At 42.8% G+C, this 17893-nt stretch overlaps 1 protein-coding gene across 1 annotated transcript in view; it reads left to right on the forward strand.

Moving 5' to 3' along the window:
* The window catches only part of LOC124216515 (transcription factor Zelda), a 33447-nt gene extending 18215 nt beyond the window's left edge, over positions 1-15232 (forward strand). The window contains exons 2-3 of the mRNA XM_069135419.1: positions 9350-9742; positions 9821-15232. Coding sequence (XP_068991520.1) covers positions 9350-9742; positions 9821-12679 — 3252 coding nt within the window. The 3' untranslated portion in view covers positions 12680-15232. The remainder of the gene's footprint in view (positions 1-9349; positions 9743-9820) is intronic.
* The last annotated feature ends 2661 nt before the right edge of the window (positions 15233-17893 follow it).

Consider the following 17893-nt stretch of genomic DNA (forward strand, 5'->3'; position numbering starts at 1 on the left):
GCAGCCCTCGGCGTCCCCCGCGAGATCCCTTTCCGTTGGATCCGGCGCTTATCCGCTCGCCATCCGCACCCTCGTCTCTTCTTCTTTTAACGGTTTGAAATAAGTTAGCCGTCGCGCTCTCCGGAATAACGAATCAAACCCGCGCCTCGCGTCGTCTGCCCAACATTGCACTCTCTTATTTCCAACTAAATTTAACTTCTACTGCGGAAACTTTTTTCGGACAAGGCCACGGAGAATTGTTGTTAATATTTTTTCGCTACATTCCCGTCTTCGCAAAACGTCTACGATGATCCTCGTCGGCGGTAAAACCCGTTGCGAAAGTAACCGCAGCTAATTCAAATCATTCAAACTTTCGATGGTATGTTAATCCCGAGTCCTGCCCTTCCTGATACACGAGCTTTGTCTTGTAACGCTCCACTCGTCAAGTGTTGCGATATTTTTGTGAGGTTAGGACAACACGTTTGTTTAAAGCGCCCGGACATTTCGGTTGAAAATATCAGAGGCTTGTTCCCAAAGTTAAGATCCATCCAGTTCGTTTCAGTTTGCCTGATTTTTGATCTTTGATCGTTCGGTCGAGAGGCTTCGTTAATACGTTTCTTTGTCTACTGTGAAACTGTTGCCGGTTGTAGCCTGTTACAGCTTATAACCATGAGACGTATGTAAATTTAAACCCGGTTTTATTGCCCAGTGCGATCATTTGAAAATCCTGGAAGAATTCATGCCCGCTGCAGCAGGTAATTGGTTTATACTAGGCATAAAAAAATAGAGGAACGCCCGCGATCGCGCGGCGCGCTATTACGCAGTTCGTGCGGACTCGGAGCGAGCGACAGAGAACAAAGAGAGGCGTAAAGCAGTTTTCTCTGGGTATAGGGGACTCGTTGGCTCCAGCGGAAACCGGAGGCTGTTTCGGTGGCCGGGCGGGCCGACCGAGCTGCTTTAGATTTTACGCTGGCGGTGGAAGGGGGAAATTACCGCCTTTGCCAAGTTTGCGTTATATTCCGCAAGTCCGGCACGTCGAGCAGGCTGAAGGGAGGTGGCGGGAAAACATTAATATGGAAATCATTCCGCCTAGAGACTACGTAGCAAGATGGCCTACGCTCCACACGCCTCTCACACTTGTTCGACAATTTCGATTCGCCTGAGATTCTCGGATACTAGACTGTAATTATTTTCCTATACGGGAGTAAAATTTCCCATCCATACGAATATCATGCGTTACATTAACAAACGAATCCAAGGAATACTTGGAAATCATGAGTCAAGAATGATACGAAAATAGTATACAGGTATGCCTATAATGCACCAATTGCAACTTTATTATACTATATACTAAACGATATACTTTGCTGATTAGATGCACGATACGAACCGTATCGCAAGAGAACGGTGATACAACGGACGTTTGACGAAGGCGAGAGAATGCGCATAGATAATACGCAGACATGATTTTGCGACAGTAGACAATGCGTGAAATACAGAGCTGATTTGTTTCGAGGCGCGACACGGTTCTTTAGCGGCTAAATTCGAGGTATAGACGGACAGGTGAACAATGCACCCGAGTGCGAGGACGGTTTTGAATAGCGAGTGCAATTAGACTGTAATGAGCGCGCTACGATACTTTGATTTGAACGGTCGAGTTCGCAATTTTGTCAAAACAGTCATTAAGTTTGCTGTGACGTGTTTTCTCAATCAAGTACGTATAAAGCGTACGTATTAAGTATGACAGAGCCAGCCCTTGCTTGACTTGTATAAATACCAGGCTCGTTTACTTAACTATGTGTCACGTAGAATAATTAGTTTCAAGTGAGTGAATGTGTCATCGTCGCGACAAAAGGGAACACTCGGACATGCGGTGGGAAAAATGCGAACGGTTCTCATTGTACAACGTCATACCTGCGTAGGTGTCGATACAAGACGGGAACAGTCTAGCCAAAATTCCAATTAGGCCCAGCTCTCTCGGAGTTCTATTGTCCGTGTTATCTTGCACAAGCCGTTTACCTGATATGTCACTGTCTTCGAAAAACAATCACTGTGCGATACATGTTACTTGATTTTCGCGCAGCCTTTTGTTAAACAAAAAATTGCATCGCGTACACGTAGTAGACTTATAATTAAAATTGAACAGAATGATTGTGCCAAACCATTATAGGTTTCGAGGATGGTGACAAAGATATACTAAACGGTACTGGCAAAATTGTGGACCATTCGTTTTCATAAAATTTTTATTCTTCGGACGAGTTCATTTGTTAAAAGCAACATCGTGATTCTGGGTAACATTTTTGCGAATCTGTATGGATGAGCACTCGAGCTCTGGAGCATCAGTGCGGAACTCGACGCTGCTACCCTCTCAACCCGATCTTTAATCCTCTGTTATCCAGGTCCCTCTGATTTCTCAGGCTTTACTCGCTGACAAAATATTATTCAAATTGCGAAACCGCGCGCCCTCTTTCGTGGCCTTATACTCTTTGTAATACCCGACCGTAAACGTAATGCGCTCATATCCACGGCATAACCGCTTAGAATGGGAAGAAGCGGGAAAAGTCGGAAAATAAAAAAACAATTGCTGCAGGGTTTGGGGGTGTAATTTTATTTATTTCATTTTTTATAACTTTTTATCGCGCCAACCCCTACGTAACTTCTGAGTATTCGGTAAAATATACAGCTATACATATGTTGCACGTTATCCCATATATTGTAGGTACGTATCAAAAATTGTAGATTCAACCACTCTGCGAAATAACTCGAATTGTTCAGAATAATAATTAAAACTATTAATCTTGACAAATTTCTATTCAACTTTCAAACCTTGTCGATATTTACGGAAAATTACCAAGCACCTGTGTACCCATCTCAAGTGACTTTCGAATATATATATATATATATACACACACTTGTATGAAAGATCTGTGAAAAGATATTCGAAAAGATGTGTATATATATATAGGTAAATTTTGGAGAGCCAAGAATAATACAGGAACGAAAAACCTTCGAGTGAAATTACAGTCCGCCAAAAATATCGCAATGTAATGTTCACCTGCGCAGGTAGAAGAAGCCGAAGAACCCAAGAGGTACGCCACGGGACGTCAAGAGACTTTTGGCCAAAGGCTACAAGTATTTTTTTTTTCTTTCCACCGGTGAAACCTACGAGTGCGGTTTGTCGTACGTTATGCGCAGCGGCGCCGGGAAATTGAATCAAATATTCAATCGATGCTTTTATTGAATCTAAAAGGAAAGCGCAATGCTATAAACATGACGGTAAAACTCGCAGGCGAAACTAGCGCGGGCCAAGCCAGCCGACCAGCCCATCCTAACCCTGCAGAGCCCTCGTGCTGGAAGGTTATGGCCACTTTTTGCGTACGAATCGCCGCATTACAAGCTTTACTGCGCCAGTTTATTTATCATCCGATCACACCGATACTCACCGTTCCATTATATCCAACTCCATACGCGCATCGGCGTGATCGTTTCTCGGCGGCCTTCCGCCACAGGCCAAACGGCCAACGACTTCCGTGAGGCGCTGCTTATATTCTGGAATCTTTAACTCAAATTGTATCGTTCATTGGGATCCAGTCGCTCCTTCGGAAAGCTTGACTTCAATTTTCTAAGGAATCGTAGTTCTGTTGTACTAAATAGGTTCAAGCAAAGACTAGGCAGGGTTGAAATTTCAAATTTGAAAAGTTCCGAAAGCCTTTAAATCCGAATTATTTGTTGGCGAAACTTGAAGTGAAAAATAAAAATTTTGCGAAACAGCAAAGATTGCAAGATCCGAAAAATTCAAGCTAGACAGAGCAAAGTTCCGATAGAGCGGAAATCAGGTAAATAAATTTTCGGTAGAGTAAAATTTCGAAAATTTAAATATACTCACACAGCGTAGTTCACTCATCGAGTGGGTGTAAGAAATGAGAAGAACCGAAAATCAAACTGACCAGGATTCCGAACGTAAATATATCGAAAATCCAAAACAAACAAACATCAAAGTGGTGAAATTTCACCCTATCAGAAATTCACGGGACTGAAAATCTTCGATCATTAGGAATTACGATATTTCGGATATCTAAAGTTTCTCATTTTCGCAATTTCGGAACTTTTTAAATTTGTGATTTCAACCCCGCCCCCCAAAGACACTTGACAAATTCTGGAACAATTCTATCGCCAATCATTTCGTGTAGGTACATATAATAAGGTATATATATTTCTATTTGGTGAAATATTAATTAATTTGTGACGAGTCGCGCACTCGAATCAACTCATTTTATCCTCCTGAGAGTGGGGTTTAAAACTTGGAGGAGTCAATATTTCAAATGACCGATGTATCGAAGTTTCAAACATGCAAAAATAAAATGACGGGAAATGAATTGTTGAAAATCTTGATTTTTGAAAGTCTCACTGAGTAGCAGTCAGTCTAATGAGTGACAATTTCGAAAATCAAAACTGCGAATAATTCATCTGTCGTTATTCTATTTTCGCATGTTTGAAATTTCTATACATCGGCCATTCGAAATATTAACCCGTCCAATTTTTTATCGCCAACCCCTCCGCAAGTGCGTTGTGCACTTCGTACAGATTGCTGCGACGAAAACACAGCCTCGACCTCTGTACTTTGGACTGCCCTGTAGCGGGATTCCGCAATTCTCTAGCGACGATTATCTTCAGCGTTAACGCCTCCTATCGACAATTGTCGCTAGTGGTGATTTTGTACGACGCAGTTAACAATATTTGTGGCTAGTTCGAATCGTTAGGTTACGATAATTGTCGGTCAGCTGGCGATGGAATGGAAGTCTCGCCAAGGCGTAACGATAATCAGTGACACAGTGGACGATAGTATTGGTGCAACAACGTGTCAATGTGTTGCGCGTGAATTTTTCTCTAGCCTTCAAAATAGTATTTAGATTTAAAAAGGATTGAAAACTTCATCGTGCAAGTGAATATGAAGATCCACTTTAACAAGCAATTATTTTTTTCAGTACAATAACATAATCGTTTTAACCTTCTCTATAAAACGGTGTTCATTATCTAAGTAATTGTATAAGACTCAAAAACATAGTTTTAAGGTTACGTTGACTCAATCCTCAATATCTTTCCAAATATACAAGTCCACTTATAAGATATCGTAAGGTTTGATTAAATAATAGTATTTAATCAAATCTTTCGATGGCTTTTTAATATAAAAAATAACAAGTTCATTTTTTATTCGCCGTAGAATGGATAAAATAATAATATTTAATCAACTCTTTCGATGCTGAGAAATAGACTTATGAAGAGGGCTCAGTCAAAGTAACCTAAAAACATATTTCTGAATTTTGTAAAATTACTTGGATAGAGTGATTCTAGTCATTAATAAATGACAAATAGAGGACATAAGGCCTATTCTCCAAATCAGTTTAGTTGAGCATTGCAACATTTATATAGTTAATAGTACTCAAGGTAGCTAAAACCGTTGGAACTGTTTGTCAGTATATTTGCACTGTTCCGTTTTCGATTAATCGGAGAAAAGTTTTTTCATACAACGCGAGGAAAGATCAAGGCATACAGATTTTGTTTGCGTTCACAAATAATCTATCCGAAGTTACTAGATTTTTAGTGATAATATCTGCGACGTTGTCAAATTTTTTGAAAATCTATCGACATTTATCGATGCGCCTGTGACTAGTTTTGCATCGATGAATATCGTTACGTCTAAGTTGCAGAATCACCCTACGTCGCTAGCATCGTCGATGTAAGCGGCAACGATAATTGTCGGTAGAGATTTACGGAATCCCGCTACTGGAAGCCAGCGGGTAACGTCTGCGACTACGCATCGTATTAGTATGCTCGGTGTATTACAGACGCATATCCCTCGTCGAAACGTGGAAGCATAAGCGATATTTGCAGGTTTTTCATCACCCCATCACCTCCACTCATCGTCGGATTTTATTAGGCGGCTACGGTGCAATATAATAAACATATTCATGGGGGTGACGCACTCTGTATGCAAAGTGCACACGAGGAGACCAAACGGGAGGTGTGTATAAGGTAGGTGCAGGGTGTGAGGTTTGAGGTATATAAGGCAAGGCACCGTGCGTGCCATCGGCTCGTTGTCTGGCCTGCAGGCGAGCGGGTGAAGAAGAAGCGGGAGAGAAAAGGGGGATAATAAAAGAGAGAAAGTAAGTGAAGAGGAAAAGGAAGAAAAAAAAAATTGCAAGGTTACCCACATATTTTTTATTCGCGAATCGCTGCGCCGCGCGGTGAGGTTAAGCAGGCAAATGCTACAGGGGTTTTGTAAGGACCTAGCTTTGCTCATGATAATACATTCAGTTTTTCCCGCGTGCGCAGATTTTTTTCCCATGCCACTATTCACTCTCCCCCGCTCGCCCTCCTCCTCACCCTACGCGCAATTTTTCTCACCTTTTATGCGATGGGTGTAGTACTGTATATACGCATACAAGAAACACTTGAACGCCGCTATCTCCGTGTCGAACCTTTTCCAACCCTCCCCGCCTTCGCATCCCTTCCCCAACGTGCCACGCTAATAAAAAGTTAGTGGTCTCCCGGAGCTCGAAAACTTACGTCTATTGCCAGCGAAATCAGGTAATTTCAGATCAGCCTAGGATTTCCCCGAAAAATAATGCATGACCTTGTTCCGTTATTCCGCATGCCGTGCCCGAGCTTATCCCAGACGAAGATCCCCGATCGCTGAGGACATTTTCCGAAGGTCAACTACGCGACAATAAAATCCTCCCTCGTCACTCGTGCCTAAATTGTCTATCCACGTTGATTTCAACGTGATATTTGAAGTGAGAGAGCCGAACGAGATCGACGCAATGTCGTAATCGGAGCAGCGCGGCTACGGCAGCCGTCTCACCGCATCAGAGTAGGTACCTACTTTACAGCTGTACGCGTGACGGCCCGAGACTATGCGTCGCGGAGGCAAATTGCGTCCAATTCAAATGCTTCAAGAACGGTGGGGCAATTACCGCGGTTATCACGGTAACGAGGAAATCGCGGCGAACGAAGTAAACAGCGGCTGGGAACTCCCGCAAGGTGCCCTCGATGGCGCGTCGCCTGTTTGAAAACCACGAGAAGCGAGCGCGACAGCGGTCGTAGGGCGGGTGCACCGTGCGCGCGACACCTCGTCGGTTTGATGGGGATGAAAATCATAAGATTGGTAAGGCCACGCGACGTCGAGCTATCGTGAAATTCCACTAGAACGAGCAAGGATTCCGCCTTATCTATCTCGCTCCCTCTTATTCCCTCTTTCATACCGGGCACCATGCGCAGGACTAGATCTCACGAGTCGTTCCGCGCGCCGAGGACGACGGGCAATGGGCGAGCTGAGCTCAGCTGAGGTTAGGTTAGGTTAGCTTAGGTTGGGCTAGCTTGGTTTTTCGGCGGTGTAAGGCGGTGCGGTGCGTTGAGTCTCGTGCTTCGGCCAGGAGGGCCAGCGAGGTCCAGGAGGGTGGCATGGAAGGAGCGGGAGGGGGGGAAGGAGACGCTTGGAAGAGCGGCGCGGTGAGAAGGAAGAGAAGGAGGTGGCGGTGGCGGCGGCGCTGGCGGAGGGGGAGGTGCAAGAGCGAGAGGGGGAAAGTAGCGTCCTGCAGGACTCGCCGCGGTCTCTGCGTGCGGAGTGAGAGGTTCCCTGGGAGGTGAGCGAGCGAGAGAGAGAGAAGGGCAAGGCGATGTTAGGGGGGGGGAAGGACCGCTCAACATCTCAAATTTGGTTGGCTACCTCGAGCAGCCGGTTGCTCGGGACGCCTAGGGAGTAGGGGTTACGGCGCCTTGGCGCGAGCCGAGGACTCGAATCTCCTGAATTCCAACCGACAGAATTGTACCGGCGCTCGCCCAACGCGGGTCACAACAGTGTGTCGTCGTAGTCGTCGTGCCCACACGATATATCTTTTCTCTCTCTCCCTCTATCTCTCTCTGTCTCTCCTTCTCTCTCTCTCCCTATCTCTGTCCGCTTCGCCGTTCCTTTCGCACCCACACACCTGCATGCGAGCTCTCCACATTATTTATCAACGAGCAAAGGAATTTCCTTCCTTTTTCGTTTTCTCTCCTTTTCTTATCTTTTTTTTTCCTTCCCCGTTCCTTGTATTCCCTTCTTATTCTTACTCTTCGCCAGTGACGCTGCCACGTCCACCTACCCCCTCCCCCATCCCCACCCCGACCTCCCGCCCCCCTCTGCATCGCCCGCCACTCCGCCTCCAACCTCCCGCCGTCGTCGCCCACGTCGTCCTTAAATACAGTTTTGTTTCGGCGCGGCCGTTCGACACATGCATCGCGCGCTATCTGTACCCCGGTACATGATAAGGACGTAAATATGTGTAAATGGATATAACATATTTATCCACGATCTTATACATCGGCACATCGCGGGTGCCCGTGCTTGTTACTGGTGGTTGTTCGACCGTTTGGAAACTGTGAACTTTACACATACGTATAAAGATGTGTAAAAAGGGACATTAAAAACAATATTCACGAAACAGTCCCGCACCGGAGATGCGGCGTCGATCAGTGCGCGGCAAAGTGTCGAGTGATAGATTGTGACCTGAAGACAGTTCGTTTGGAAGATAATTCGGTGGTTTTGAGCCACAGAATCGGCTAACATGTAAATCAAACAATTGCCAAGTTCGTTTTTTATTTTTTATTTTTTATTTATTAACAGTATTCATTATTATCGTTTCGTACGTGATTGTTTTCACTTTCACGAACGTTTTATTTTTATTTCATTATACTTTATTCTTGTAAATTATTTATTTGTGGTTTTTTTTTCACTCTCCGTTTTTATTTCGCGCGCTGTCTCTCTCTCTCTCTCTCTCTCTCTATATATATATATATATATATATATATATATATTTCTCTATCTCGCGTGCTCGTTCTTTCTTGTACCTCAGTACGGTTATTGACACAGCCAATTTCACTGATCGTTTGAATCTCGGTTCGAAAATGTCAGGTGATAAAACATTCGCGCCTAGCGTCCTTTGGACAATGGACGAGATATTTGTAATGACGTGGATCATATGATAAATGTAGAACACGTTGTACATTTTTAGTTTGCTTTTTGTTCTACGCGTTTATCCACGCATCTAAAGCGAAAGAAAAAACCCTATACAATCTCAAAAGCATGTAAAAATGAATATAATAAAAATATTTGCGTGGAAATAAAAATTTCGCAATAATTCTTGTCGCGTACAAAAACGAAAATCGATGATAATAATAATAAATAATAAACGGTGTGAACGTGAACTTTCGCAAATTGAATGTTACATTATGGACTCACTAATTCGTAAACATGTACACGACCACGAGTGTTGTCTACGGCTAAATAAACAAGCAGGTGATTAATACTGACACGTGTTGATCCGCTTGAAAGTCGGCGCGTCGTCCTCGTCCCCGTCTACACACAGACGACGGCACAGACGAAAGACGAGAGAGAGAGCACAAGCGAGTTGTGAGTGAAATGGCAAGTGTCGATCAGCAACAGAAGCAGAAACAGTACGTGGGTACCACCGAGAGCGACAAACTTCACTGCAAAGACTGTGACATCTATTTTGAGAGTGACAAGAGCTTGGTAGTTCATCTGCAATATCACCACGAAAATCTAATGAATCAGTGGGCAAACGAAACGCAGCAGGAGGAGAGCAACAACAACAACAGCAAGGCTGGGAATCACAATAGCCACGTGACAGTGAAACGAGATAGCACGACGGCGCTGGCCGATTCAAGTGAACCTTCCTCTGGGCCGCCGTCCGAGGGAGCGTCGCCGGCTCAGCAAAATTTACCAACGCCCGGCATCCAACCGCAGCAGCAGCAGCAACAGCAGCAACGACAGCAGCAACAGCAGCAGCAGCAACAGCAGCAGCAGCAACAGCAGCAGCAGCAACAGCAGCAGCAGCAACAGCAACAACAGCAGCAACAGCAGCCACCGACCTCGCAGTCTTTCGGTCACTACCAAACGCCAATGTTCCACGACGCAAGCTTCTTCATGGAAAATGAACCGGCTTTCATCATTCCCCACGAATACTCACCCAGTCACGAGCCCGAGACGCAAACCGGCTACAGGTATCACCCCTACCAACATTCCCAGCACTATCCTCCGGAACGGGCTAACTCTGTAAGCTCCATGAGCCCCAGGAGCCCCTTGCAGTGCGACAAGTGCGGCGCTGTTTTCGAAAACGTAGGCCTGCTAGGTGAGCACGTTCGTGCCAATCATCCGACATCCCCCGGCGGTTATCCCGGTCAGCCGCAGTATCAGCAGATCGGTAATAGTCCGTCGCAGCAGAGCCAGCAGCAGCAGCAGCAGCAGCAGCAACAACAACAACAACAACAACAACAACAACAACAACAACAACAACAACAGCAGCAGCAACAGCAACAACAACAACAACAACAACAACAACAACAACAACAACAATTGCATGCGTCACCGCCGCAGGCTGCAAATTCTCAACAGCAACAGCAACAATCGGCTGGGTACGACTATAACAATGGGCGCGTGATAAAACAGGAGGTGAAACAAGAGCCTGAAGAGCAAGCCGAGATCCTCGATCTCGACTCGCACAAGGTGCAAACGCATCGCTATGAGGAAGAACTGATGAGGCTGCATCAACAACAGCAACAAGAGATGCAGATGCAGCTGCATCAGCAGCAGCAGCAACAACAACAGCAGCAGCAACAACAGCAGCAGGCGATGCAGCATCCCGGGAGAGGTGGACCGCACTCGGTGAGTTCTATGTTAGGATGGCCTTCCGCACAGCCTCACGAGTACCATCCTGGTGTGTCGCCGATGCCGCCAATGGGACCGATGGACAACGTGTCGCCGATACCGGACCAGAGCCAGTTCCTGAGGGCGCAGCACATGGCGGTAGAATCGCCGAGGCATCCGGGATCGCCAATAATAACCAGCACGCAACAGATGCCGACCCATCAGCTGTCCGGGATTCTACAGCAGCCCCCTAAACCACCGCCGGTAACGAATCAGTCGTGGAAAAGCAACGAGGCGCGCAGACCAAAGACTTACAATTGCACGGCGTGCAACAAGTGGTTCACCAGCTCGGGCCACCTGAAGCGTCACTACAACACGACGCTGCACAAGAACGCGGTTAAGCAGAGCGGACAGCCCGACCCGGCGAACATGCCGATTAGCGCCCACCATCATCCCGGCCGAGACCCGGTAATGGGATCGGGAAGGGGGCCGCCCAGGTCACCGGAACTATCTTCTTCGGGGAGTCCCCCAAACTTGATGGCAGGTCCCTCGGGCGAGGCGGCGAGGGGCCTGCTCCACACGGCCACCCTCTACACCAACAGCAATTCCAACAGCAGCGAATCTTCGGCAACCATACAGCAGCAACCGCCTTCAACACTCCACATCCCATCCACAATGGTGCCCCTCAATTCCCCGCTGCCATCGCCAATGGCGGGCCACCACCACCCGCACCACCAGCACCAGCAGCACCACCACCAGCATCAAATGGGTTCGCCGTCGCAAATGGGGGCCCACCATCCCATGAATTCGCCCATGTCGCCCATGGGGGTCCATCCGCACCTGAATTCACCTTCGCCAATGGCCTCCCATCCGCACATGACTTCACCATCTCCAATAATGGGGGCGCCAATGAATTCGCCGCCGATGGGGGGTCCTTCGATGCCTCATCAGCCGTACCCAAACGCCTTGCCCCCCCACGTTACAACTACTACCAGCATCCCGGGTCTACTGGAGTCTATCACCAGCCAAGTAACTACTATTGGTAACGACCCCGGCGCCCAGCAACAACAGCAGCAGCAAAGCCACGAGATGCTGCCCGGTTTTGGGACCTTCAGCAATCACCAGAAGCCCCTGCCGAGCTTCACTCAGTTCGGTATCACCGGGTTTTTTATAGGCCAGAACCAACCGCAGGCCGTTAACGTGGGGGGGCTAAGTCCGGAGGAAAGCCTTCCTCAAGACAGATCCTTTGATTCCCCAGGATCAAACTACGATCCCTACAGAAACTCGCCACCCAGGTACGAGTCCCTGACCGCCATGGAAGTTGTCCAAGAACCCGATTCCCTTGCTATCGTGCAGTTCGTTCATGTTCCTCAGCAGCAGCAACAACAGCAACAGCAACAGCAACAGCACCGTCAACCGAAAACCTTTGAGGCCAACAACAATCTGCCTCAAAGTAAGACGGAACCGGGTCCGAAGATCCTCAAAGACGAGGTTACGGACACGAAGAAGTTTCTGCTGATGTACAAGAAGCATAAAATCGCGGTCACGGAAACCGGTTCGCACTACATATCGGAGGACGGGTTTCACAAGTGCCTCGAGTGCGACAAGGTCTTCAACAAGGCCTGCTACTTGACGCAGCACAACAAAAGCTTTCATTCGGGTGAAAAACCGTTTAAATGCCAACAGTGTGGCAAAAGATTTCCCCTTGAGTACCTGCACGTCAAACACTTACATAAGCACGCCGGTGAGAAGCCCTACAAGTGCGAGTCATGCCCGAAACAGTTCAATCACAAGACCGATCTCAGACGGCACATGTGCCTTCACACGGGTGAGAAACCCTACGCCTGCGACACCTGCGGCAAGGGGTTCATAAGGAAGGATCACATGATGAAACACTTGGAGACTCACAAAAAGAAGAACAATCATCATCACGGTCACGGTCAGCACAATCAACACAACCAACACAACCAACACAATAACAGAGTGCTCATCGTTTGAACGCGTAACGCAAGGACACGACGGGCGTTGCGCGACCCCCTCTCCCTGTATTTATTTTACCTTCGCAAAAGCCCGAAATTGTTATCCCGGCAGCGAGTCAGCCGAGAGCGCGTTGCCGCCGCGGGTCGTTTCTCTCGAAACTATTGAAAACGTACCAAAGGAGGGTCGGCACTGGGAGGTAAAGGTTGAAACTTCTGTAGAGATTGAAGAGAAGAAAAAATTAAACTAAATGCTTCGTTATAAATAAATGAATATACAAAATAAGGAATAAGAATAAACGTATGTGGGCAGTTTGTGATTCGCACGGAATAGTTGCTGAAACGTGGTGATAACGGTTCTCGGACTATGTATTGATTTTGCTCAACGACATTTATTATTTCATGAAATCATTGCTGCGTATTTCAAATCGCTTTTCAAAACGAATGACGTTAATCAATCGTTGCCGTCACTGGGACTGTTGTTTTGCGTGTATTCTTGTATGCACGATTTTCAATTGTTCGAAGGGAAAAGTATCGAAACCAAAAAGAAGACGGATGAAGTAGCTTCATTGTTAGACCGGAATGCAAATGTAACGTAAGTTTGCAATTTTTTATTGGCATCATTCGGGATAAAAAATTTTTTTTCCATTTGACCAAGTCATTTAGTGGCGCCAATCGCGGTACACACGGCTGACCGATGATTTTTGCTCGGCTTTGTTGACCGCGACGGCTCGGACTAATGGCAAATCCAGTCACGATAACTTAAATGAAATGATTGTAAATCTTAAATATGAAACGACAGCGCGGTAATAATTAATGTTGAAACGATATCAAACCTTGAAGCTTATCAATTGTACAAAATACGTTAAATGTATAGGCATATTATTGTAATTATTACCGATTTAATATTAATTGACTAATTATAAATTGATGAAATCCTTAATTCTTAATACTCGTATTTTATAGTGAATAACTAATCTATAAAAAGCATATTAAAAATATTTCATCCAATGTGAAAACGAATGCGCTTTCATCGCAAACCACTTATCATTTCATTTTCGTTAGACGAATCACAACTTGTGTTGCGTGAAAGTTGAAATAACGAAGTTCGCAAAATAACTGATAGCAACGAAGAGAATGAATTGAAAAACACCACTGTCGCGTATTTGGATTTCGTTTCTCTTCGGTAAAATTTCAACTAACCTTCTCCGAACACTATCCCGTCGCATCTCACGAATTTCAATCGAAACAATGATAAAGTTAATCAAAGGGCACGTCGTTTTCACACTGGTTCCTTTTCTAAACCTAAGATAGACTAAGTTATTAAGAATCTTGCGCTTCTTCTTCTTGGCCAACGATCTTTGCGCTCGTCAGTCTCTGGGGGATTGTCTATCACCTCTGCGTCCCTTCGCCATCCATCGATCTGTTTTAGATGAAATGCAGAAGGTACACTTTGTAAACTTGAGCCGTGACTCGGGGAAGAGATTGGCGAACTCGAATTTCTTGAAAGAAAAAGTGTTGGAGTATTTACACGCAATGTAGGTAACTGCTGACCTCGCCAAAACGAAATTTATAGTTATTTTGTTGAATATTAGTTAATAATTTTTTATAAATATTGATAAGTTGAAGTATTGAAAAGTGTTGTGGTTATATACGAGTTAGTTGTATCTCATTGCTTTGTTCGTTGTTGTGTTTGCACTTCGCGTTTGTTCCAATTTTTGCGTAACTCATTTTAAATATATTGTGATTGATAGAAAGAAAAGAAATTGCTTCTAATTGCCTATAGTCATTCAATTGGGACGAGGTCTACCATGTTGTTGTAAATATTTTTTTTTTAATTATATTAAATGATAACGAATTAGCACTCGCCATTTGTAACGTATGAAATCTCAGAACAGACTACCTCAGAGTTCAGGAATTAAATGACAAAAAACGAAGAAAAATAATTTTTAAAAAAATCAATTATGTAACAAGAAAACGAAGGAAAGAATAATAAGTAAATAAATGAATAGTTAAATAAATAAATAATTAAATGAGAAATAAAACCAATGCAATAACTGTAAAATACAGAATACCTTACGAGGCGGACAGAGGAAATATAATGCGCATACTCTAATTTATTCGCATCCTGAAACTGTCTTATCTTCATGCGAATTGGATAAGTTTTGTCTTTTTGATGTTGCTTCCACGAATTTATTGTTCGAAATCCATTTGCTGCAATATACATATTATAAAATCAAGATCTTCGGTTTGAAGAAAAAAGAGAGTAAGAAACGGGAAGAGAGAGAAAAAAAATAAAGACGAACGAGAAATAATGTTCATTTTATCAAAGGATTAAATTTTCACAGAATCAGTTCCTTCGATCGTCCGCCAGTAACATGTAAGCGTAATAGACATGTAAATTAAATATACAAATATCCAGCATACGTTAGACATATCAAGCAGTATTACTGTACTCAGTTTAAAGGATAAGAAGCAAATAAATACATATTGTACTCATATCAGTAGAGATATCATTGCAAACAAAAAAAAAAAAAAAAATGATAAATCTGGGCATTTTTGCAAAGCAATCTTTGACTATACATTATGATATACATATTATGTAACAATAAATCTTGGGCATTCGTTTGAGAAATGTACGTATTTACAATATTTACTTGTACGACGATATACATATTATTATTATTATTATTATTATTATTATTATTATTATTATTATTATTATTATGAATGAATAAATATATATATATATTATAGAAATAAATATACCTAATTCGAAAGAATACAGTACCAAACAATGATTGGTTGTGCCAAACAATTTTTTTATTCCTTTTGTTTATTATTACCTAGTTTGTTTACTGTTTTAATGTTTGTCATCGATTTCTTCTCTTTCTTTATGTTTTATCTTATCGTGCGGGCATTTTACCGTGTAGGAACGGTGGCCATTTTTTCATTAGGAATCTCATATAACTGTATAGTTTATTGAACGCAAAGTTCCCACGAAAATTATCGAGTTGAGAAATGATCTTGCAGTTTTCTGAAAGCCGGTATTTTAACCACTCTACATACTATATTATATGCAAATACATACACATGTATCCATCACGTTACTAACTCGTCGTTGCCGGTCTTTTTTCTTTCTTTTTATTTTTTCTTCGTTTCGATACTCGTCTCTAGTGGTGCCATAATATTAAATGTGAGAAAAAAATTCGAACCCAACTTCGAAACATTCTAGTAGCGGAACTTGAAGTTTTTGTAATTGTAATTGTAATAGTAATAATTATAATAATTACTATAATAATGATAACGATAATAATATTATTATAACGATAGTAATAATAATCTTAATAGTAATTATACTAATAATGTGGTTTCTGTTCCTGTATACGGCCGATATAAAACTATCGAGATAGAATATAATAATACGACCTGTATTAGTTTAAACGTGTTTAATTATGTTTTTATAAATATATTTTATTTCATACACCTTACGTTGTTCAATTATCGTTTGTTTTTTTTTCCTTTACTCCGCACTCATCCTGCCACCCACATACCTCGTTCTGTTTACCATTATTCTAGAAATTTTTTCTTCACGCATTCAAATCTGTTTCCATTAGTTTTTCATCCCCTGCTTACCTGCGTACAATGAGGCAACCAACATGAAAATACCATATCTTGATGAAATGTTCAAGTACCTATATTCAATATCATTAATATCCTCCAAGAGTTTAAATAGCTGTTGGTATGTGTAAGGTAATAACGATTGTCAAGAATTTTGTAACACGGTTAGAATAACAGTTCAGATCTAGTAAATGAGAGGGGAGAGGAGAAGAAAAAATAAATAAATAAATAAATAAATAAATAAAATAACAATACCTACATGCAAACAAAGAAAAGCGAATAAGAAAATTTTCTCACCTTGTAGGCTGCACAGTGTTGCGATGTTGAATATCGACGTGAAGAGACAGGGCTGAAAAATGACGAATAAAATGTGCAAACAAATTGTACAAATATGCTTGGCAACAAAACTTATAAGAAATAATTGAACTCAGAAACGAAGAGAAAAATATCTACACGTAACGAGCTTCGCCAAGTCAACAAGGCACGTCTCACGATATCTCAAAGAATTAGTTTTAAGTATAAAATTTACCTGATGACGAAGCAATATTGAACGATCTGTTTATGATAACTTAAAGTAAATATGATTAAATGAAAAATGATGTTAGGTGTAGTCTACTCTATACTGTACGTCTTTTAGCTAAATTTTTATGTTTTTTAATTCGTTGTGAACGAATGTTTTGGGTATATATGAATTGATAAGTAATACATAAATATCAATATTAAGACGAAGAATAAGAAATAATACAAATATGATATATACAAATCAACGAGCTGCGCACATCAGCTTCTATATGAACCTAAATTATATAAGAGATTCAGTCGAGAACAATGAATTAATTGTTATTGATAAAAGCATTGTCGGAATATTCATAACTTTCAGCAATATCCTACAGCTTGTTGTTCCATCCTCGTTAATGCGAAAGCGGTTCAACGGATCCTTCGAAATTAATTATCGTTATACATGCCAGCCAGCAAGTTTACCAGTAAACAGACAAATTCACGATCAGTGTTTGCAAAAACGTGAACAAATTGCATATTCAGCAATAGCCGATATTTTTCATATACTATGTCGTTCTGCAATTAACATCCGAAACCGTAAATATGTAGCATGGGAACTTCGTTCTTAATATATGTAACATGTGACTCGAAATTTTCTTAGTGTTTGACCATCTCGAAACATTTTAAAACACGAAGCAAGCATAAGAATAATTAATTGAATTTGCCAAACGGTCGAAGGTGCGTTGAATAATGAATGGAAATAAAATTCAGGACAATTCTTGGTATTATGAAATTTATGAATGACATCTTGACAATGCCGTTACAAAAGTACCTCATGATACAAAATCCATGTACAAATGTTCATACGTTTTCAGAATAATAGCTAATTAATAAATAATGAATATCGATATAGTAATTCTATCATTTTCTCCGCCACCCATGCACATCGTATTTCCTCCACGACGGCGAACGACGCTGGTTCGGAAAAATTGTGCAACAATCCGATTGCGTAACGATTCACTCGTCGCGTGACGCGTCAATGCAAATGGACTGGACGATGAAATGGTTCTTCAAGCTGGGAGGACTCGTGCGTGGAGCGTAAGAAAGAATCGCGAAA

This window comes from Neodiprion pinetum, chromosome 4 (assembly GCF_021155775.2).
Source record: "Neodiprion pinetum isolate iyNeoPine1 chromosome 4, iyNeoPine1.2, whole genome shotgun sequence".
In the NCBI taxonomy this organism is placed as follows: Eukaryota; Metazoa; Arthropoda; class Insecta; order Hymenoptera; family Diprionidae; genus Neodiprion; species Neodiprion pinetum.